This window comes from Abramis brama (assembly GCF_963993115.1).
Source record: "Abramis brama genome assembly, chromosome: 17".
NCBI classification, from domain to species: domain Eukaryota; kingdom Metazoa; phylum Chordata; class Actinopteri; order Cypriniformes; family Leuciscidae; genus Abramis; species Abramis brama.
This window is the reverse complement of record NC_139979.1, coordinates 15,707,166-15,732,124: the sequence shown is the minus strand read 5'-3', so window position 1 is coordinate 15,732,124 and position 24,959 is coordinate 15,707,166. Positions and strand designations below refer to the sequence as shown.

Here is a 24,959-nt window from a genome sequence, read left to right as displayed (position 1 = left end):
TTATATGTGACATCAATAACAGGAATTAACATCATAGAAGTCTTCTGAACAACACTGTGTGTAGACACAGGCAAGTTACCACCCTCTTTTATAACTATAACTTATTTAGAGTTGTGATAATGTGGTCGTCAAGCTCAACGACTCAACCCCGTTACATCAAATAAAGATAGAATTCTATTACTTGTGAAAATTATCTTTGTTATTTCAAAAATATACATGATTTCTTAATACAATGAATGCCATGTACTCTCTTGTTGTTCACTACATGTAGAGCAGTGGCCATTTTCAAGCAAAAAATCACACCCCTGTCACACTCAACCCCGTTACCAGTGCACATGCAAAAAAACACACAAAAACATGTTCGCACAGACACACAAACACATAAAAAAAGCACACAAGTAATATGTTTTATTTTGATGACCTATTTAGTCAGTTTATAATGTTCTAATGTATTTAAAGTTATTGTTGTTTTTCCTGCAGTCGGGTTAATAAAACTGAGTTGCAATTGCAATTTATATATGTTGTTTTTCTTGGTTACATAATGAAATACAGTGCTCATAGAAAATCTTTCAGTGAATTTGAGAAAAAAACAACTGTATATGTTTAGCTGTATTTGTCTCTTCAACCCCGTTACCATCTTCAACCCTGTTAGCCTTAGTCTCAACCCCGTCACACCTACATTTTTATTATTTTTTTTAAGTTTATGAATAAGTAATTTAATGTTTGTTGAACTTAGTCAGAAATGTTCAGAGCAATCATAAGAATACTGATTTTAGTTCAAATTCTGAAGTTAAGCCACATCTTTGATCAAAAATGATGAGTTTGCTGTCACAAAAAGTGCCCATTTCAGGCTTTAGTATAGCATAAGTGTAAAATTATATGTAAATTTTACATTTACAATTACTGAATTAGTGTGAGGGACATATGATTAATAGGAAAATGTTGATTTCATTACAAATATATTTTATAGTCATATTCAGAGAGCTCCCATAGTGTCCATAACGGGGTTGAAGACTAATAGTGCCCATATCTTAAAATAATTACCAATAATAATAGGGATTTGATGCCTGAGGTGGGAAAATATGATTTTCTGGAAGTTAAATATGTAATTAATGTTGTGGGATGTTCAGAAAAGTAATACATATAAGTATAAAATCCAAAAATATGTTTGTCCAAATCGTACCTGTTTCGTGGAATGACTCATATACATTAGTCTATTGAGCCTAACAGCTCACTGTGAAACTCATTAAAATGACTCATGTGACATTTTAAATGATAAATCAAGTTATCATATGCATACTGCTCTGCAGGGATACGTGGGAATCTGATTTTGCCGTGTTGTTCTTATTAGTGTAATTATTCAGTCCAGGCTTTGACAGAGCTGCGCTTGATTCTACCTGCATTTTTTCCCATAGCACTGAATCATTTTCTCTGCCACTGCAGTGCCGTCGCTTCTCCCTGCATTGATGTAAACAGAGATCTGCTGAATGTCGAGGCAGTGACACGACCAGACACACAGAACATTTATGAAAGTATAGTAAAACAAAGACAGTGAGTAAAAATTTGGCTGTTGGGCATTTTTTGTCATAAATTGTACAATGTCATGAAGTTCAACTGAATCAGACAACTGAATAAGTTTGTGATGGGTCATGTTGTTTCCTTAAAAAGAGAGCTTAGAGATTTGAGGTAAGAAGATCTAGTCTCCATGTTTACCTGGTATAATTTAAGTTATTTGTCCGAATTGTTATTTTATTAAGCAAAACACAGGCTTTAAGAATAAAAAACATGATTAATATAATACAACAAAATTCAAGTTTGTAAAAAGCCTTAAAGGCAGAGTTCACCCAAAAATGTACATTATACATCCTTATGTTATTCCAGACCTGGATGACTTTCTTTCCTCTGTGGAACACAAAACGTGTTAGATATTTTAAACAATGTTTCAGCTCTTTTTGTCCATACAATAAAAAAGTGGGGACCAAAAAAAAAATTCATACAGGTTTGGAACAACATAAGAGTGAGTAAATGACAGAATTTTCAGATTACCGGTATGAGCACGTATGAGGTCCTGACGTAAGAAGTCTTCTTTGGGCCAATATTAAAGTTATTATGGAGAGGACGCGATTATTCTGTGTTGTTTACAGTAAGCTCTGCTGCTTTTCAATAGTTTTTCTGTGTAAATATGCGCTAGATGGACATCTTTGACCCTTGCACCCTTTGTCTCATAGCTCAAGATCCTGCCTACTTTTTTTATTCATCAGCGCTGTGGCTCTGCAGTTGGATACTATAATGTGCATCCCGTGTTTTTAAGAGAAAAACATGTTCTGTGTGGTCATCCCTTTACGCCTGTCACTCAGAACTCAAAAATCTTTGTTAAAATGAACAGAAACTAAAGCACTTCTACTCATGTGGGCGAATGAAGACAACAACGCAGCATTTAAAGATCATTTCCCATGACTGACATCACAAATTTTGCTGCTGTGGCCGTGTTCTGCCTATGCCTATGTGAACAGCATTTGTGTGTATTTACCGGTAAAGCCATTCTGGTACTTTTACTGGGATTGCTGTTTGAAAGGGTTGATATATTTTCATATGTATTAAGTTCATTGTTGTAGGTTGTGTTGGGAGTCCCACTAAGTGTTCTGCACATACAATCCCGGTTTCGCCACTGACTCTGAGTGACCCGAGAGGTCAGGAGCGTTTCGGCTGACTGTAGAAATGTGCCTCTTGCTGGCAGTGGTCTCGATGGCAGCTGCTCTGGAGTGCCAATGACTTCTGTATAACTGACCTCTGCGCGACTCTGTTGCCCCTCGGCATCATTGCTATGGCTGCTGAAAGCCCTGCTTGGCTGCTCCATGTGACCCGGCTCGGGGTGGACAGCTCCGGGGAGAACATTCACTCACAAACACAGACAGCAGCCAACGAGACCGCTGACAGCACTGTGATGTGATGACAAACACACACACACACACACACACACACACACACACACACACACACACACACACACACACACACACACACACACACACACACACACACACACACACACAAACTTACATAAACACCCACACCCAGCTCTGTTAGGAAATTAGAAGAGGAACGAAACAGTATTGGGAATGTTGTGAGCTAGAGTCTGTATTAGTACCGCAGCTCAATTTTTTTGAGTTCACTGTGTCAGGGTTTCCCAAACTGGGTTGTGGGGGATTTTGTGAGGGAATTGCAAAGGTTTTGTGAGTGGATCAAAAAAAGATATTTAAAAATATATAAAAAATCAAAATAAAATACATACTTAAATTTGTAATTTAAAAAAAAAAATTGTTTACCTGCATGTCATGTGACCATTAACCAACATCAGAGAACCACAAAAATGTAAATGTATTGTTTAATTATTGAAATATTAACTTAAAATCTTAAAATTTCGAGTAAATATTTATGGCTAAGGGGGTTGGAACTTGGATGACAAAAATAGTTGGCAGTCTCTGCTCTAGGCTATTACAATAGGAGTAACCTACTGTATTTAACGTTTGGTAGTTTGAGACATAAATCAGTGAATATCTGCTCACTTCAAACCTTCATTCATTGGAAACGCTGACCTTACAGTTTCAGAAGAGCACTATTTATCTGAAGGACACTACAGAAAACACTATATCCCCTTTTCTCACTCTGTCCTTCATATTTTTTTCAATTAATTGATTCTCTCTTTCTCTCAAGGTTCCTCTTTGTATTTATTTTGCTCTCTTTTAGTTATCAGATATATGGTTTGTATTGGAAGGTAAATAGTGAATGTAACTGCTAGTGATAAGATCTATCTTTTCCTCATTAGCAGTTTCACAAGGGTGTGTCTGCCTTGTACTATTCTGAGCATGTATGTTAGTTCATATAGAGTCTGTGTGTTGTTGACTACAGGAAGCTGAGTACACTACTTGGGTTTTGTTTTCACACCAGTGTGGCAAAAGGCTAACGTTAGCAAAAGACTTTGTTACTGTACTGTATGTGTACTGTAATTTTTTTTAAAAACTTTCGTCCAACCAAGGGAAGTCAAAATTGTCATTTCTGGACAATTTGACCCTTTGCAGGGAGTTTGATTGACAGGCGATCTGACCAATCATAATCCGCCATCTATTGAATCCGCCATTTTTGTCCGACAAAGCAGTCAGAGGGCCCTTTCACACCTACCTTGTTTGGTCCGGACTTTTCAGTTTGATCAAAATTACAGGTGTGAAACCTCCCCCGGACGAAAAGACGAAAAGAGGTAGTCTCGGTCCGGATCAAACTGAACAAATGTTTGTGTTAGTGTGAAAGCATTTTCTGTACGGTTCGGACTTTCAGACCATTTACAAGAAATTCCGGTGGTTCTCGCAGGATTACTTGCAGTCTTCTCCTCCTCTCCTGCCGGTGACAATAAAATGTTCGCACAACGAGGACGTTTATTTGGCGAATTTGAACTAGCCTCGAGTATAGTCGGTGCTGCATGTAGTAATGCCGTAATAATAACAGTATATATTCATTCTTGTCAAAGTTATCCGCCAAATTGACAACACGCTGACGTCAGACGCAAGTCCGTTTACAAACATCCGTTTGTGAGAACATGGTGTGCGGCGTGGCTTGTCGGACATAGCAACAGTAACTAAAGGGGGCGGGTCTTTGCGAACGGTCAATTGACTGGACAAAAAAATTCTCCACACAGATTCCGCAATGGGTTCAAATCAAATTCGCAACGTTGACCAACACAAAGTGACTTTTGTGTGAGCTGTTGCTTCATACATCACTGATTCGCTACACTATTGATAATGGACAATGGACATTATGTCAGTCAGATTTCACAGAAAATTTGCTCCTTTTTCACTGTATTGACAAAAAAACATACTGAGGCATTTTTCAAAATATTTTCTTTTGTTTCACAGAAGAAAGTGATTGAGGTTTGGAACAACATGAGGTTGAATAAATGGTGATGGAATGTTCATTGTGGGGTGAACTAATCTTTTTAGATCAGAAGTAGGGATCGAAAAACATCATTACCTCAGTATAAAAGCTATAAAAGTCAATGGAAAGTGCCCACCATGACAGAAAATGTGCAGCTGGAATAACTGTAATAACATCAGAATTAAGTCTGTGGGTGAGAGACTGCAGAGACATTGACAGAGTGTTCATCCAGGAGTGCTTTGAAGCATCATTGAGGCCCATGGCGTGTGTGTACACACACACACACACTCCTGTCTAACCACTGCGACATTTTGACAGATGCAAAAAAGACACATCGATGTCTTCTTTTCTCGCTCTGTCACGCGCACACACACACATGCACTAGTTCATTCGGTAATAGATTGACTGCGCAGGTCACGTCCTGCATAAGAATAGCTGCCAGCCCCCCTCCTCACTCATCTGTGCTAATCTGCCGCTCCTGTGGAGAGATAAAGACCCAAATTCTTCCTCTCATCTTCCTGCCGCTCAATTTTGTCCTCTAATGATGTCCTCTCTTGTTCTCCTCCTCTCTTTCCGCCCACTCTCTCTTCCTCCTCTTTATTTCCACTTAAACGACTAGAGGAATACGGCAGGATATTGATTTACGTGTGTGCATAGATTTGCTCACGTGTCTGCAGAGAGTGATGAGTGTTCATTTGAGTGGAGCATCTACTGGACTTGTTTTAAACAACATGTAATGGAGTTCGCAATGCCTTTAATTTCCATAATGTGGCATATTTACGCCTTAAAGTGGGAAATAATGTAGGATGGAACTTATATGTTGTAGGTTGTTTCTGTGGGATGGAGTTAAAAAGAGACACATCACCAGATAATGACATGAAACAGGAATAAATGTTTCCTTTGTCTTTTTGTTTCTTGACTGTTTTTGTTAAAGTTTTTTTTAGCATTCAGTTCTGTTCCACATATCACACCTCAAATAAAGCATGAGAGAGCTGATAAAACCTCTGTGAGACTGCATTGCACAGACATGTCCTCCTGTCAGATCTCCTAAAGGCCTATTATTGGATCTGTGGGAGTGTTTGACATATATAGATTTTTTTTGGGACAGATTTGGACCTGTGTACAGATGTTATTTGTTGCTTTCATTAAAGGAATGTCTCATGAAAATTCTGTCATCTACTCACCCTCATGTTGTTCAAAACCAGCATATTTAATTTATTAAATAAAAATTATTTTAAAAGTAGATATTTTTCCTAGGAAAATGTATATCCTATGTCCTTGCGTATGCCCTTTTCCATGAAATGTAGGTTAGTGGGTACTGTGGCCATTTTTCTTTTCACGTTCATTGGTTGTAAATGAGCATCATGGACATTCTGCTAAATTTTGTGATCCACTGACAAAAATATTAAAATATATTTGTTGAACTGTCCCTTAAAATAATCAATTACAGTAGTGGTTCTCAACCAGGGGCCCTCAGGAAATTTCCAAGGGGCTGCAGGATGAAATAAAGTATTTAAATGAATAAAATATTGTTAATTTATTAAAATAAGCTATCTTAAATCTAAATTAAAATCAAGATGTGAACTGAAATCTCATATAACTCAATTTAACTTGTTTGTTTTTAATTGAAGAACATACAATTCTGGAATACAGAACATAACTTACAATGTTTCATGGTTCATTCATTTAATATATTACAATAATTTATGATGTTAATAAATTCAATATATAAAAAATATATGAGATTTTTCACAATCGAGTCAATTTGTTAAACGTACATTTGTTATCTCAACCATAAATGTAACTAAATGAATGTTCATGTTTCACAGTTTCAGTCTGATCTTTGTGTCTGAACACATATTAAGCCATTCAGTGGCTTTGGCTTAGATGATTTAATCGAAACGAAAAGCACTGATATCCCACAGCAACAGGAAGATCAGTATTTTAAGATGGCTGCTGCAGCTGAGGATGCTGATCCACATGAGCCGAGAGCCGATCCTGCAGATGCTGATGTAGAGCAATACTTGATTAATGATTGAACTGGGGGGAAATTGTTAAAGAAAGGTTTCCTATACATCGCCAAGACCAAGAATATGCCCCCCACACACTTTTTTGGGCAGTAACCATAATATTTCAAGAGCTTTACTTTGTTTATCCGTAGTGTGGAATAAAAGCTGTAGGCAGCCATGGAAAAAGACAAATTTAAGGGCAAAAAAAAAAGCCTCATTCCACTGGAGGCATTGTCAGTCTTACAAATGATCACGGAGTTGGTTAGAGGTAATCAGCAAATCAGTTACGAATATTGCCTGACCTACTGTAATTAATATTCATGAGCTAGATAAGATTGATAATGTGCCTCACCCAACTTTTCAGATTGTGCCTTAGTCCCTGGCTAAAACGTGTATTCGATGTACGTGTTTGCATCTGGAAGATGTCATTTTTGGAGCATTTTCTCTTTGCATCCACTGATGAATATTAGAAGGAAATTATAATTTTGAATGTATGCGAAGTCACATCCTCCCAAAGTTACCTATATATAATTCTTGCCAGTGTGTAATTGTTTGTTACCTCTGTGTGCATGTAGACTTTCTGAAGCGGCAGCTGGAGCAGTATGTGCGGAAGTTGGAGGTGCCGGTCAGGGTGGTACGGATGGAGCAGCGCTCGGGCCTGATTCGCGCTCGGTTAAAGGGGGCGTCCATCTCCACAGGTCAGGTGATTACCTTCCTGGATGCCCACTGTGAGTGCACAACCGGCTGGCTTGAGCCTCTCCTCGCTCGCATCAGACTTGACAAGTAAGCACTACTACTTCTGAGATGCAATACTTTAAGGTATATACTTGCTTGAAAAAGCATAGTGTATATATATACACACACTTTTAATTATTTTTTAAACTTTTAAAATATTATTTAAATAAATATCAACTTAATATACTACATATTATATATTAATGAATATATTTTCTTTTGGAGTTGGTAAGGTTAGGGTCATGGTGTTTTCTTTTAGGTTAAAGGCTAATTTGTAGTCTGTAGTAATAATAATTAGCTTTATATAAAAACATTAAAGTGTAACTTCACGGATTTTCTTTTTTTGTATTTTTTATTTTTCAAGGAGAAATACAGAAAGCAGGCCTTCAATAATTTCCTAAATCAAAGACACTTGTAAGTTTATGCAATTACATACCAAAACAGTATTAATAATAATAATAATAAAAAAATATGTAAATAATATATATAAAAAAAATAAAAAAAATGGTTATCAATACAGAGTGTATTCTCTCAGGCCTGAAAACAAATTTCACAAGTGTTACCAATGCTTTGTTTCCTCCTCTTAACAGTAACTATATACAACAGAACATGGGGAGCTATTACTTACAGCAAATTCCAAAAGTTGCCATATTCCAAAAGTAAAAAAAAAAAGAAAAGAAAAATAACCTTTCAAAAGAGGTCTGGGCGTACTGGTTTAATGTAATCAATCCATTTACTCCATATTTGGAGGAAGTCTTCCCTTAATGCTCTTAAGGAGAAAGATAATTTTTCCATCACATATATGTATTATGTATTATATCAATCCACTCCTTCACCGTGGGTGACTCTGGTTTTAACCATTTTCTGGTAATTACTTTTTTACTAGCTGCTAGAAGAATTAACAATAACTTCTTATCCTTTCTGTTCCACCTCTCTGAGGGGATATTACCCAAGTATAAAACTTCACAGGTAAAGTCAATCTCTACCCCAAAGACAGCCTTCAGAGCTCCTTTAATCTCTTGCCAGTAACTTCACGGATTTTCAACCTGCTTTGTATTGTTGCAATGTCGGTAGTATTTGTAAATTAATGTAAATGTTTACTCATTTTCCGTGTTACCTGGACCAAGAAATTCACATTTATTTGTCAGCAAAAGTCCACCGGATGATGCAAAACACGTCACCTGGCTGTCTTTTGACAACCACAGAGCTTTCATGAAAACTTATTAACAAAACAGTTATTCTGTCAGGACCACTATCGTCAAATACGATTGACAGTTAGCATACAGTTTGGATTGGCGGTATGGTTCTGTTTTGGGCAAGAACTCCTTGCGCATCCATGCAGCCTAGCATGAATAGTGAAGGGAGAGCAGCAATAAACCCCCTTAGGGTTAACAGAACAGAACCAACATTATTTGTATTGCAGATATCATTAATTCAAGATTTTAATGTACAACACAATTTGAGAATTTAGTCTGATTCAAGAGGAATAGTTTGATAGCTGTTTGATAGCTGCCGTATTGCTATAGGTAGACGTGGATCAGCTGGGAGTCAGCTGATGCAAGCTTGACTAACGTGACCTGCCAGAACTAACGCTACACTTGATTTGTAAGAGTTTATCACTGAAAAAGCTATCATATTTTGTTTACTCTTTATGGTAAAAAAAATTATGCATTATGGTAAAAATGGGCAGAATTGTCAGAACATTTTTTTTTTTCTGATTTTGTTTCAGTGGTTGGGAAATAGCATTCCACTGGTTGATTGATATCTCTCTCATATATGCGGTCACAAGCGCAAAAAAATTACACCCACATGCACATGCCTTTTATTTAATTTCTGCAATTTGTGGTGGAACATAAAAACAAACCAGTCATTTTCACACTTTCTTTTCTAACATTTTGGCATGTTGGTTTGCAGAGAGCTGAGCGATCAATAGCTCTTAGAGTTTAGTTTTTTCCCTGTGCTTTATTATTACAGTTTTGTAGTTTGGTTTCACCTCAGGCTGCATTTGTGCTCGAAATGGGGAACTTGTAGAGTATAGAAACATGAACTCACTTTTATCTGAATTGGATTTTTTTAGGATTTATGTGCAGAGAATATCTCCTCTCTTCTAAACATGCGCACATGCCCACATATACATGCTGATTCTCTGTTGTGTTGCCTCGGGCGGCCTGTTGGGGCATCATTAGCTGAAGCTTCAGTCTGCTGAATTTAGGAGAGGAAAGTGTGCCTGCAGTGCGTGTGTGTGTGTGTGTGTGTGTGTGTGTTATCCATCCTCATTGCCTGGGTTAGCATCACAGCGGGCTGCTTGGTGCTGATTGATGACACAAGTTTAGCGAGACGTCCCCTCTGATTTGTGTCTGCATCTGTTTGAGTAAAGAGAGGTGTGTCTGTCGTGTGCCAGCTGAATTCTAAATAAAAAGGGCATTCTGTGGCGGACAAAACTCATTTATTCTGGTAGTTGAGGCTGTCTTTGTGAAAGCAGTTAAAGTGCACAGCTAATATCTCTTTTCTGTTTGTGTTTCATAGGAAAACCGTAGTGTGTCCCATCATTGACGTGATCAGCGATGACACATTTGAGTACATGGCAGGGTCTGATATGACATATGGTGGGTTCAACTGGAAGCTGAACTTCCGCTGGTATCCGGTACCACAGAGAGAGATGGACCGCAGGAAAGGAGACAGAACGCTGCCTGTCAGGTAACACACAAAATGCTTATTATGCAGTCAGATCAAGATTGAATAGGATGGTTTATGTCCATGGTAGAATGACCTACCTTACTAGGCTTATAGGGATTGTTGACCTAAAAATGAAAGTTCTGTCATTATTTACTCACTCTCATGTCATTCCAGACCACTGTGCTTTTATTTTCCCCATGAAACGCAATAGGAAAATAAGGACAAACACAGATAAAGCAGCATAGACTTCTTTTATGCTGCTTTATCTGTGTTTGTCCTTATTTTCCTATTGCGTTTCATGGGGAAAATAAAAGCACAGTTATTAGGGGTGGGATTCTGTAGGCACTTCACAATCCGATCAATTACAATTCTGGGAGTCACGATCCTCGATTCCAAAACAATTCTTGATCTACTTTTTTCCTTATTAATTAATTAGTTTACCAACTTAAAAATCTTTTTTTTTTTATTGACTAAATTCTGTTCTTTTGAACTTTGTTCGTCAAAGAAGGCTAAAAAGAATGTTTCATGGCTTCAACGAAAATATTAAGCAGCACAACTATTTTGAACATTGATAACAATAAGAAATGTTACTTGAGCACCAAATCAGCATATTAAAATGATTTCTGAAGGATCATGTGACACTGAAGACTGGCGTAATGGCTGCTGTCAATTTAAAAAAATATATATTTTAAATTGTAATAATATTTCAAAATATTATAGTTCTTACTGTGTTTTAGGTTAAATAAGAGATATTACTGACCTTTGAACAGTAGTGTAAGTTTGTGAGATGAACAAACCGAAATTAAAATCATTATAATATTTTCCTCCAGTAAGAGGTTTAGACTGACATGAGATTACCTGACAGAATATTTTATGAGAAACATTTATATATTCAGTTATATAGTGTGAAAAATTTGACTGCTGAATGCTGTGATTGACTAATCATGAATCTAGAAGTACTCCAGAGAGCTGTATAATAAAATGAATATATGGGAATATTGTGTATGTGTAATATTTTCAATGTAACAAATTAACAGTAAATTTAATTACTTTTTTTATTATCTCTTTTTTGATTAATTATTTCACCAGGCAGCCAAGAGTAAAGATATTTTTACACAAAAAATAAACGTACAAAGTAAGCTAAGCAGCATCATTTCTGAGAAAATGGGTCTCATTCACTAAGCATGCATACGCACTAATTTGTGCGTGAAATTTTTTGCGAGAAGTTCTCCCGTGCATACAAATACGAAATAATCCACACAATTATTAGTGAATGAGGCCCATTTACCTTTTTTCTAATACGCAGTGTGGCCATGTGACAATGTAGTGTACTACTTTTTGTAATTGTTTGTCACAATTGTTTTACACATTAGTATTCCATTTCGAACCGCTTCTTTTCAGATGCGTAATTTATGATCCTTTTAGAAACCTTTTACCATTTTTTAACGGACAGTAAAAGATATGGCATATGAAAATAATAAGTGATATAGATGTCACAAGCCAGAATTGAAATTGCATTGCCTGCAGGAGCACCACGACACAATGAATCAGAGCATTTGTGTTAACCACTAAGCAATGGCTCATATCTGTAAAGGCCTTTTAAATGTAAATTCAACATTTATTTTTTACTTTCCAAAAAGGTATTTTACATGCAACTTAAAGCTACGGAATATAAAAGTGTTTCTCCAGCCCTGCAGCTAAACACTAGAGTTAACACACAGATGAGGGAGTTTTAATCCACACAAGCACTTTGCCAAGAGGAGAGTGTGTTTACCTGCTCACCGTATAACTACAGGAACAGAGTAGCTCTTAGCTTTCTGCTGCTTGATTTCTTTAGAGATCCTGTGTTTTTCAGAGCTCAAGAACGTTCTAACGCCACACTTGTATCCCCCCCCACACACGACCCCTCGTTTGCTTTATCTTCTTTTACTTCAGTGCTTTGTTTTCTGCACTGCAGTGCAAAGCAGCATGAAAACAACTTGAGAGCATAACAAAAACAGGTTCTTTCTTGAGGAAAACATGACTGTAAATGAGACGTGCTGCAGGGGATGGATGGAAGGAAAACAGGAAAGAACTGCTGAGGGAAATGGACAAACAAGAGTGAAAGATATTTAAAGAAGGATATGCTGTTGCTAAAATAGGCACATGCAAACATGTCATTTCTATTGAAGATCTCGTTCCTCTGAGTGACACGCGACGTGAACTGGAGAGGAAGAGCTGCTTTTATAAGATATGATCATTCCCCTGAAGGATCATAGAATTAAACACTTGTGTGTGTTTTTTGTTTTGCATTGTCTATCAGGACCCCCACCATGGCAGGTGGTCTCTTCTCCATAGACAGAGATTATTTCCAGGAGATTGGCACATACGATGCAGGGATGGACATCTGGGGAGGAGAGAACCTGGAGATCTCCTTCAGGGTAAGTCTCATCCCCGAGATTAAATCATTCGACCACCACCGCAATCCTACCCACAATTCCACTTTTGCATAAATAGCATGCAGTTCTGGTGTTATTGACAATTCGTTCATGCTCTGAGAACTAATATGTATCTGTGTTTATCAGATTTGGCAGTGCGGGGGGACGCTTGAGATCGTCACGTGTTCTCACGTCGGTCACGTGTTCCGTAAGGCGACGCCGTACACGTTCCCTGGTGGAACTGGGCAAATCATCAACAAGAACAACAGGCGGCTGGCAGAGGTCTGGATGGATGAGTTCAAGAACTTCTTCTACATCATCTCTCCTGGTCAGTCACTACACATCTGCATCCATACACAAGATGCTTAAAAAATAAAGATGTGTATGGTAACTACGGGGCTATGTGAAATATATTTGGCAACTTTCTAGGTTTATTATTTGTCATTTTTCCTCCTGATATCGTCGATGATCTGATTGTTAAAAATCGACATCGGGGCACTTGCGAGATATCGTCGATATATATACGATAATATCGTCATATCGACCAGCCCTAAGACACAATATGAAATAACGTTTCCTTATCTCCTCTCTCAGTCACGTCTCTTTGCCATTCCCTGTCTCGGTCTCTTTCTATGACTGTCTCTCTATCTCTGTGTCTTTCTCTTTAATGTGGTGTGTGTGTGTATTATCAGCGCTCTTGGGCACTCGAGCCATATTGACTCAGAAGGAGATGTTGGATAATAGATATTAATGTCACTGTCAATAGTGTCCAGTGCAGCTCAGAGCTATCTGTGTGACTGTGTGCGTATTGTGTTATTCTTTCCCTCCTCTATACTAATGCCTCTGTGGACTCTCTCCTGATTATTAGTGCTGCAAGGCAAGTGTTTGAACAAAACCCCAACAATAAGTATCAAAGTTCAGCATGTATCTCGTCCTTTATTGTTTGTGCTACGGGCAGGAATGATTCCTCAAGTCAGGCCGCTTGTGAAGGAGAGGTGTGCTAAAACATTTTTAAGCGATCAGACTTTTGTCTGGGGAACAATAGAACGGTTTAATTGAAGGAGAAATCTGAACCAAACATCCTACAAACCACTTTGCGAAGCCGTAGCAATCCAGAGCATTGCATAGCAACATGCTAAAAACCACCTTAGTACCCAAAAATGCACTAGAATCATGGTGGAAAAACTAAATGTCTAGCTTTAGTCACCATTTTACATATTCTGTGTACGTTTCTTTGTTGCAGGTGTGACTAAAGTGGATTATGGAGATATCTCTGTCAGAACATCCCTGAGACAGAGACTGCAGTGTAAGCCGTTCTCCTGGTACCTTGAAAATGTCTACCCAGACTCCCAGATACCGCGCCACTACTACTCATTGGGAGAGGTCTGTATTACTCTCTCTCTCTCTCTCTCTCTCTCTCTCTCTCTCTCTCTCTCTCTCACTCACTCTCACTCTCACTCTCTCTCTCTCTCTCTCTCTCTCTCTCTCTCTCTCTCTCTCTCTCTCTCTCTCTCTCTCTCTCTCTCTCTCTCTCTCTCTCTCTCTCTCTCTCTCTCTCTCTCTCTCACACTCACACACTCACACACTCACACACTCACACACACACACACACACACTCACACACACAGACAAACGTATGCATGCTGATAGCAAAACAGGGAAAGCATTGCAGAGTGTGATAAACACATTTCTCTGTGTGTGTGTGTGTTAAAGAAGTGCAGGTGTGAATTAGCGAGGGAACACTCTTTTTCTCGGGTCACAGGAATTGATTGTTGTTGTTTTTTCATTCCAGTCACTGTGTTCAGGAAATGAAAGGCATTTATTCTCTCCTAGTCTGCTCTCCCTCTGTCATCATCTTGTTTCCTTTTCCGTCTCTCACCCTTTCATTCCATCTGTCCATCGCTGCCTCTCTTTATCAGACACTCTAATGAATAAAACATACATGTCATCTCTGATGTCTGAAACTCGCTGAGAACGGAGTCTGTCTGTTCTCCTGACTGGTTAAGGCTCTATCTTCCTTGTGCTGCCCACGGTTCATTCACTTTTAGCTCATCCTTGTCTCTCCTTGCCGCTGATGGTGACATTGTGAGGTGTAGGGCAGGACACTGACAGAATAATATATGGAGGATATGACATCATAGCGATGATCCACGTGTTACTGTTACTACTGCCCAAACGTACAGCAATAATACACTGCCGTTCAAAAGTCTGGGGTCATAAAGGTTTTTAATGTTTTTGAAAGAAGTCTGTTATGCTCACCAAGGCTGATTTTTTTTCATCAAAAATACAGTAAATACAGTAATATTGTGAAATATTTTTATTACAATTAAAAAAATATTTATTCCTGTGATGGCATCATTTTTCAGCATCATTACCCAAGTCCTCAGTGTCACATGATCCTTCAGAAATCATTCTGATAGGTTGCTCAAGAAACATTTCTTATTATCCATGTTGAAAACAGTTGTGCTGATTAATATTTTTGTTGAAACCCTGATTATACATTATTTTCCAGCGATCTTCAATGAATAAAAAGATTTAAAAAAAAAAAACAGCATTTATTTTAAATAGAATTTTTTTGTAACAATTTAAAGCATCCTTGCTGTGAGGAAGTGTATTAATTTCTCAATTAAAAAGAATGTTAGTGACTCTTGAACAGTAGTGTGTGAAAATAAGGTTTAGGAGCTGGGACAATAAGATAAAGCAGAAAGCGTGAGAGGCTAGGGCTGGGTAAAAATATAGATTTTATGATAATTTGCATGTTTCATTTGAACGATCTCAGTATTGATTCTTAAAATCCCAAAATTGATCTTTTACTCTATGCCCAGGGCTGTACATTAACTTTTTTTTGCAAATAGCACTGGTGGTCCACCTTTCAGAGGTTGAAAGTTTTGTAGCACAGGCCACACAATTGTCGCACAAGTTTAAAATGTCTTGTTTGTTACCATCTCTGAAAACAACCACAAGTAGTGCAGTCCAGCACTTAAACATGCATGTGACTGACAAAGGACATTATGTTCTAAACAGGGCGCACAAAATACAAACCTTAACAAAAAATGTTTTCTTTGTTTGCCAAAAATGGTGAACACCTCTTGCTTAACATTAAGCCAATTTTGTTTATATAATCCAATACTAATCACAATCCAAACATCCACCCGGTTTGGTTGAGCACTTGAAAATACTGCTTCATTTTTCCTATTTTTACCCAAAGTAGGGTTTTGTGAGCAGTATTGAGTACACACATCATTCATACTGATAGCCAGAGGGCGCCTTTGAGCAGAAGTGTTCAAGTGAGACTCATAGAAGTCATAAAACTTGTGACGTTCCAGGAAATTCCTGGCCAAAGGACAAAGGCATCCCAGATATCGCTGGATCTGAATAACATGCAGACATTTTGACTGATGAAACATGAAGACAATTAACATGCGATTAAGATAATATATGGTTTATGTGTTCTTCTGACATCTGGGGTATTTTCATTACAATAAAGTATATTTATCACTGTATAGAATACTATAAAACAATTTCTGCCTACATTGTGACATGAAGCCACATCAGATCACAAAAGCAAGTTATTTCAAACACTTGACTCTTGACGTTATGAAGTTTGAGGTAAAAATATGTCATTAAATGTTCTCATTTGTTGTGGAAATGCTTCTCATTACAAGTTTAGAGATGTTTGGCGCGTGTTGCTTTAAAAATCATATTTTCAGTTTAATTTTGGTTAATTGTGCAGCCCTAGATTAACCTCACACACAAGTGCTCGCTTCACACAGACATGCAGCTCTGTTTTACACACATGCAAAACTGTATCACGTGTTCTACTGTGGTAAGTTTATTCATCGCAATGAATGATTTATTTCGTAGCACTGTACAGCCCTGTCTATGCCTATTTTTGTAACTGCTTGAAAAAGTATGATGATACCCAGCCCTGTGAGGGGCTGTGCGTTCCAGTAATTTAACCTCACTTTGTTTAAAAAAACTATTGGATTTTTTCTTACAGCCAAGTATTAAATCAGTGTTTACATGAAACATTGGCTAAATATAATAGCATGCTGTCAGTGAAGCTGTTAAATACGTTTGTCATGGTTTAAGCCCCACTGATCTTGACGTTTGTGTAACTCAGTGTTTTGGATGAAAGCAGTGAGCTGTCTTTCCCTTCATCCGCTGTCTTTCATCAAGTACACATTTACGTGCGTGTTTGTGTATTTGATTGGCACAGTTGACTCTGTTCGTCGATACTCCCCCCACCCCCACCCGGTGTGCGATAAGCTTTGGGTAATTAACCATGTTTCACACTCAGACAGAGACGTGACTGTTTATTCATGCAGGAGAGCTGCTTGAGTGTGTCTAATCTATTTGTGTGATCTGTCCGATTGCAGATCCGTAATGTGGAGACTAACCAGTGTCTGGATAACATGGCCAGGAAAGAGAATGAGAAAGTGGGCATTTTCAACTGCCACGGCATGGGCGGCAACCAGGTCAGCTCCTCATCTCTTTCTCACTTTTAAAACACTTATTTAGAGTAATGATGTTAATCTTTACAACAGGTTTGACACTGATGTATTGTGAACTTTTCCACCTGCTCAGGTTTTTTCGTACACAGCCAATAAAGAGATCCGAACTGATGACCTCTGTTTGGATGTGTCCAAACTCAATGGCCCGGTTATGATGCTAAAGTGCCACCACTTGAAAGGCAACCAGCTCTGGGAATATGACCCTTTGGTAAGTGTATCAGGGTCATGCAAAACCTGGAAAAGTTTTCAGGCCTGGAAAAGTTTTGGAAAAATAAATAAACCCAGAAAGTTTTGGAAAAGTCATGGAAATTTGTTTAAAAATATTTATATAATAGAGTATATTTTTAAGTGATGATATTGGTTAAACTACAATATTTAATTACAATATTAAAAAACTACAATATTTTACATAGACAAGAGTTAATGCAAACAAGAGTTTGCTGTTATTGCCAACAGTACAGCAGCTCTAGACAAACAATGATATTTAAAACCAGTGTTACTCACGTATGGAGCGGAATAAAGCAACCTCCGCGTTTGTTTTCAGGCCTTCTCGTTTAGCTCTCTCCAGTGCTGGAAAGCTTTTCAAAAATTAACGTGGATTTTAAAGCTCTTTCCTGATCATAATCCTTAATTTTCCAGTGATATTCTTATGAGTTGTTCTCTTTTGTAATGTCTCTCAGCCATTTCTCTTTCTACAGTCTTTCTTCAAATCTCCCTCTTGCTCGTTCTCTCTCCTCCACCGTCATACGGCCCCTAATGCTGACTAGCTACACTTCTGTTGTTGTGTGTCTGGTTGTGTTGTTCCTACCAACGTTCCGACAGCATTTTTCAAATATCGCTTACCCCACCTTTAACTCTTTTGAAGAAGTTTTTAAAAAAGTTAACCCAAATATAGTTTATATTTCACGAATATTTGCCTCAAAAGTCATGGAAATGTATTGGTAGAAATGTGTATGAACCCAGGTATATACAATATGTGTTGCAGATCGCAAAAAATCACATTTACAGTAAAGCTCTTACTGTTCAATGGGGCATGGCATTGGATAAATCTTAAATTGAACATTTTGAATGTATAGCCACAATACTTAAACATTGTAAATGTTAACATGAGACTAGAATTGCTTACTAACCTTGGTCTCAACTCATATCATGTCCATGTAAAGCAGGGGTTGCCAACCCTGCTCCTGGAGGGCTTCCTTCCTGCATACTTCACTTCCAACCCTGCTTCAACACACCTGCCTGGTATTTTCAAGTAATTCTGAAGACATTGATTAGCTGGTTTAGGTGTGTTTGATTAGGATTGGAGCTAAACTCTGCAGGCTCTCCACAAGCAGGATTGGCTACCTCTGATAAAAAGCCCTTTTGAATGATGAGCATAAAGACACCTAAAGGATTGCAAAAAGGGCTGACTTTGACAACTTTACTGTTGAGATACACATTTTTGTATAGATTGTTGAAGAATTAATTTGTTGTAACAAAAAAATACAAGCTTCTGCTTTTAACCTGTTCTTGAATGCTTTCCCCCTAGACTTCTACTGCAAGTCAAATACTGTAAATGTTTGATTTTACACACTGACAAGTGAAAAAGCTGTTTGTGGTAATCAACAACATGCCCCAGATGTTGTTGATGGAGCTTAATTTGTTTTGAATCCAGAATACTCCCAGAACGTGCCTATTGTCTGATCCTAGTCAACCCCTAATCTAGATGTTCCTAGCAATCCCGAAAACCTTGTATAGCTGTACTCTAACTATAATTAGAGCAGGCCAGGGTTCAATCCTACTCCTGCAGGGCCAATTTCCTGCAGAGTTTAGCTCCAACACACCTGCCTGGAAGTTTCTAGTGACCCTGAAGGCCTTGGCTGTGTCCAAAATCACCCCCTATACCATTTAAAAAGGGCATCATTTGAAGGGACAGCGATGTGATGTCCGAAACCATAGTGGATGTTATTAAGTTGAGCAAATCACCTTTTGAAATCAACATGGTGCTTCAAATAACGTTTGCATCAGTTACATTGTTACCCTACTAGGTGGCGACAAGTGACTGTTAAAAAATGTAGTTGTCATTGAATCATTCATTCAAGAGATTCATTCAAAAAGGCTGATACATCCAATAATGAAATAAATGAAGTCTTTGAGCGAGTCATTGAATCATTCATTCAAGCCAATTAAAAAAAAATAAAATAATTCATACTAATTTGTTAAATATTTTTAAATAGACTGCAGCAATTAATATTTTGTCAGAACCTCTAGTAATTTACATGTTATTTTATTTAGGTTGTCTGTTCAGTATCGTGATCTCTATTTGAAACAAAAAAATCATGATTCTCAATTAATCCAGAAAATGTGCAGCTCTAGCACTCATTCAATCCCATAATGCTCCGCATCAACGAGTGTCCAACTGATGTACACTCAACGGCTAGGGAATACCCATAATGCACTGTGAGGGTCATGCCTAATGAATTCCCTTGCCTCGCTAGAAGAAGGCTGGCCCAGTGTGGCAGAGTTAGACACCCCTGGACTAGTAGCCAAACCTTGCAGGAAGGTGGACCTCAAGAAGATTCGACGTCCAGGGGTATCAGGGTGAAACATTAAAATTAAATTTTTCTGGGTAACAACAAAGGCAACCATCAACAATGTTGTCAACCAAAACATTGTGCCAAACCACCATTCTGCTCATACATTGAGATCATTTATGCTTGTTTATGTTCCTTGACAGTTCTTTGATGCATATGCGCTTTTGACTCTTGCTTTTCACCTTTAGGGTGTTGATGGCCTCATACATGTCATATAACATCAAAGACAGTCAGCTAACCCTTTAAAGCTGTCTGTCTACAGGATGTCCACTCATCCTTCTCTTGTAATGTATGTGCATGAACATCCACCCTGCGGCTTCCCTTATAAACACTATTGGAGGGATGCTAGTTTAGTTAGATCAAATCACCTCTCAGTCAATCTTAAAAAGACATCGCTCCATTTTGGTATATGACTAAAACGCCACTTCAGGCCTGAGGAAAGGGAATTAGCCGAGGGGAAGAAAGAGGAAGATTGCTTTTTGCATTCCTCTGCTGTTGGTTTAAAAAGATGCCTGTTACTCCAAAGCCTCCTCCTCCTCTTCCTCCCCCTCCTCGCCCCAGATTCAAAGCCCCCACCATGCTGGCCGCGCGCCCGGAGAGACGGAAGGCAGCACAGAATAGAGAACCCGAGCGGAGACTTTCCACTGTCAGATAAAGGTTCTGTTTTTCGCCTGGAGAGAGAGAGACAGATAGAGTGGAAGGAAGGGAGATTCAGAGTGAGCGAGATCAGGAAAACACTTGCCAACAAGAGCACCTCTCCTGCATGCATTACCATACATTACCGTCACTGGCTCATCGACGTGTGCGCGCGCCCTCACACCTTACGTCTCATAGGTTCTACCTCTATCCTAATTGTATCTGTGCAGCTTAATGCTTCCCGCTAGACTGAAACTCTAGAGCACTCAGCTCACCCAAGGCCCATTACACACACTCACACACATGCTCCACTGTAAAGCAATCCCTGTGCATCGACAATTTGTCTTTGCCCTGGAGCGCACAGGTTGTCCAGCCTTGCGTGTATAGCGCAGAGTGGCATATTGCTTACTATCAGTACTATTATATTACACTATGAATCCTGAGCACAGAAATACCTGGCTCTGCATTTGCCTGAATGTGGAGTATAAATGCATGGGATCCCACAATGCAATGTGCTTAACTTTAACTTTTTTTGTCTAGTGTGACAAATTAAGCATAATAGTAGACATGATTTTTCATTTCCACTTTTCTAATTTGATTGGACCGCCAAACGTTACCAGATAACCGGATTAAATCAGCGGGATTTGCAACAACAATGTTCAATACATAAAAATGTTCCTGCGATCCCATAAATGGAAAGAAGAAGAAACTGTGGATTTATTTTTTTAAAATATGTTTATATTTTATGTGTGTACTTTTCTTCTTTAATTTTTGTTTTGTTTTATATTCTACTTTTTTTTTTTTACTCCTGCAGAAGCTGAGTCTGATACACGTGAACAGTAATCAGTGTTTGGATAAGGCGTCTGAAGATGACAGTCAGGTGCCCAGCGTCAAGGACTGCACCGGGGGCCGCTCGCAACAGTGGCTCCTCCGCAACGTCACACTGCCCGAGATATTCTGAGATCGCACACGGATGGACAGATGGACAGACTCTCACAGCGACGCTGATGGAGAGAGAGCGTGAGAGAGAAAGGACTGCTTTCCTCTCAATCATGGTGGTCTGCCTTCAAAATGATCTAAAAGAACAGAACCGCATATGTATATGAATCTCCCCATCACTCCACCTTGCAGAGGAAAAAAAAAAAAACGAACGAGGGAGAGGAAGACTTGTGGAGAAAGAAACTTGAGTTTGATGCCCTTATCCTCCTCGTCCGAGGAGCAGTGGACATTTTGGTTATGTTTACGAGAACGCCTCCCTTTTAGAGTATCAATGTGTGCGTGTTTATGTGTGTGTGTGATTGGAATGTGTGAGTCACAGTGTTTTCCACAGGAGTTTCAGAGGTTTTTTTTATTTAAGTATTTTTCGAGCCTTGTAGAAGTGAAGGGTATCTAGCACATGAAGGAGAGGCTGACGTGTGTTTGAGTGCATGTGTGTGCATGTGAGATTTCAAGCTTCACATCAGGATGGACGTTACAGTGGTCTGCCATCTGTTAGAAGCAGGGGCTCCCCCTACTGGCCACTGACACATGCTGAACTGTCTATCAATCTGTCTCAGTCAGTGGACTACCTACAATCAATCACATATAGATCTATAATCAATGAACGTGATGACTGATCATCTAGGACGTGTTTCATATCGTCAGTGTTCATGTAACTTTTTTGTTTTGTTTTGGGTTTTTTTACAGTGGTTGAAACTTTTTTTGGTTTCTGCATTTTTGAGTGCCACGTTCAAGCACTTTTCACTTGTTTGGTTTTGTTTGTTTTAGAAATTTCTTCGAGTCTGTCTATTAAAGGTATGATGGTAATTTGACACACAGTTTCAGGACTGTCCTGAACTTGGCCCAAAATTGTTGCCTTCCTCTGGATTCCAGCCCTTCGGCCGACATGGGTTACCCATAAGCACATGGGTTGATCGGGAAGAGATGGATCATCTTCTTTCATATCATCCAAGAGTAAAAGGGCTTGGTCTCACTGTGTACATGCATGAGAAAGAACTCTGTAGTCTGGTATCTTTCTTTGTTTACGTTCACTTTAAATTGTTACTGATTTTTGTGTAGAATTTCTCATTCATTCATTTGAAGCTGACTGTGTGAGGCACTGGAAACTGCTCACCACGTTCATCTGATGTCTGATAGCATAAAGAGATTGGCCTGCATTTCAGATTCATGCATTTCATTCTTCTGAATTTAGTTTTAAATGGTCCAACATTTCATTTCAGTCGTGATGTTTGGAAAATGAGAGTTGTCGTGGAATCAGGAATCGGTTGTGATTTTTGTTTTCCCCTAAACACTCTTGTCTTGACCCTGTCTAAATACTTCAAATGATCTGTACTCTGTCAACGAGAAAAATTATTCTAAATAAAGATTGTACGTTGTGAGATACTAAATTGTAACATTGTGAATACAGATTCTAGATTCTAAAAAAGAAATTCTAAAAAAAAAAGGTTCTAAATTTTAAGCGTATAAATTCTGATTCTAAATTTAAAAAATAATAATAATAATTATCCTAAACTGTAAGATTGTGGATTCTAAATAAAAATTCTACATTGTGAGATTCTAATTCTAGAATTCTAATTGTATGTTTGTAAATGCAGATTCTAGATTTAAAAAAAGATTCTAAATTGTATCATTCATATTCTAAATAAAAGGGTGGTTTCAATGCATAGGTTGGGTGAAGATCTTGCAAGCATTTGGACAGGGCCTCAACATCATCTGTGTTTGAACAAGTGTGTGTGTTTATATTTGTCAAAGGGATGTCTTTTGTTTTTGTCTTCTATGTTTAATTGAGGAGGGTCTGGCCTGCTGATTGGTGGGTTAGAGAGCCCTGTGTTGAGATGATCCACAGAAATAAACCACAGAAAGTTTACAGTCCAACTTCTCCATTAGCATTTATGATCTTTGTTCATGTGCACGCACACACACACACACACACACACACAGTTTCATGATTAAAAAACGGATCCACAAATCCAAAACCATGCTGCTATATCACTTTATTATTAATAAACATGTTTATTGAGAAATGCTAAGTTTGATTTAGTTCCATGGCAGTGGTCATTAGGTTGTGCCGCAGTGGGGCACCATGCAAGGCTGTCATAGCACTATTGTGCTGGATATATAAGCTTAAATATGATCAAAATGATCACAACTTTCATAATTCTTCAAAAGTGCAAGATTCAAACTGTTTCATGGTTAGAGTTTTGCCTTGCTTTGGCTTATCTCTTGGTGGTGTTGAAGCATGGGTGTCATAGACCTTCTCAGATAGTCAGGTTAAGGCCATGGTGCTAAAGTAATAAAAAAATAAAAATTAAAAAAAAATAATAATAATTGTTAGGATTTGTTTGCAGTACATTTCATTTTACTTTTGCTCAACTCTAAGATCTCACACCACTGCACTCAAAAGATTAAAGCACTGACAAGAACACTTACTAACGATCTAATTAGCCAGTGTTTGTTTGCCTTGTGGAAACTGAATTGGATAAACTCATTAAAAGATATTCTATTTCCATTTTTTTAAAACTAGGATACATTTTCAAGTATATTAATAGTTGTTGAAAATAAAATAGCATCTTTTAGTTTAGCGAATTATTAATATTAAATGCAGATTTTAATAAAGTACCAGACAAGATCCTGCTTTTAATATTCAGTATCCCTGTTCCTGAGCCTGAATGTCTGGTTTCCCCAAAATCATTTCCTCTTTTCAAACTGCTGATTTTTCTCATGTACTACATTTGTGTTATGAGGCAGAATAGAAGACTTGGTTTGCTGAATTGAACAGTGACTAGTGAGTAGCGCAAGGTTTGGAATTAACTGGTTCCTCTGGTAATATATGTTGTTTATGTAATAATTGCTGCTATTCATGACCTTTGAAACAACTTTTATCACTGCAGATAAGTTAGGTATTCAAAAAAGTATTAGGCTATTTCAGTTTTAAACAGTTATTTCATTAAAATATTTTCTTCTTTTGACAAAAAAAAAAAAAAAAAAAAAGTATGAAAAATGGAACACTGGGATATTAATCAGAAGCCACTGGTCCTGATGTTCATAATGCTCATTTAACAGGTGAGAGATCCACTGCCTTACAGTGGTAAGGCTTCTCTCATTCACTCGCACTGCACCCGAGATAGAGATAGTCAATAGCCCAGTTCAGTGTAATTGAGAAAGAGTGAATGGCAATCGATTTCAATCCCACCTCAATCTATTCTGAGGTGGTGCAATTTATAGCTTTTCTGATATCACGTGTGAACTCATCAGAGGGCATCTGGGGTCAAAGGAAACATTCACTGCGTCCCGATTCAGAGGCTACATCCTTCAAATGCGGCCTCGATAGGCCTATGCGTCCGTTTCCCCGGCAATGAAGGATACAACCGGATACAACAGATGGATGCTTCACCATAGATGTAGACGCCACATGCGCCCGCCATCTTGCAACGGTCAGCGCGTCGTCACTCGCAGGAAGAATCAATGATGCCA

The 24,959-nt window shown here is 38.3% G+C and overlaps 1 protein-coding gene across 1 annotated transcript in view; it reads left to right on the top strand.

Moving 5' to 3' along the window:
- The window catches only part of galnt1 (UDP-N-acetyl-alpha-D-galactosamine:polypeptide N-acetylgalactosaminyltransferase 1), an 89,595-nt gene extending 66,235 nt beyond the window's left edge, over positions 1 to 23,360 (top strand). Inside the window, exons 6-13 of the mRNA XM_084089709.1 lie at positions 7,511 to 7,718; positions 10,197 to 10,367; positions 12,649 to 12,766; positions 12,911 to 13,091; positions 14,007 to 14,146; positions 17,143 to 17,241; positions 17,351 to 17,485; positions 21,301 to 23,360. Of these exons, the coding sequence (XP_083945835.1) occupies positions 7,511 to 7,718; positions 10,197 to 10,367; positions 12,649 to 12,766; positions 12,911 to 13,091; positions 14,007 to 14,146; positions 17,143 to 17,241; positions 17,351 to 17,485; positions 21,301 to 21,447 (1,199 nt within the window). The 3' untranslated portion in view covers positions 21,448 to 23,360. The remainder of the gene's footprint in view (positions 1 to 7,510; positions 7,719 to 10,196; positions 10,368 to 12,648; positions 12,767 to 12,910; positions 13,092 to 14,006; positions 14,147 to 17,142; positions 17,242 to 17,350; positions 17,486 to 21,300) is intronic.
- Positions 23,361 to 24,959: the final 1,599 nt, after the last annotated feature.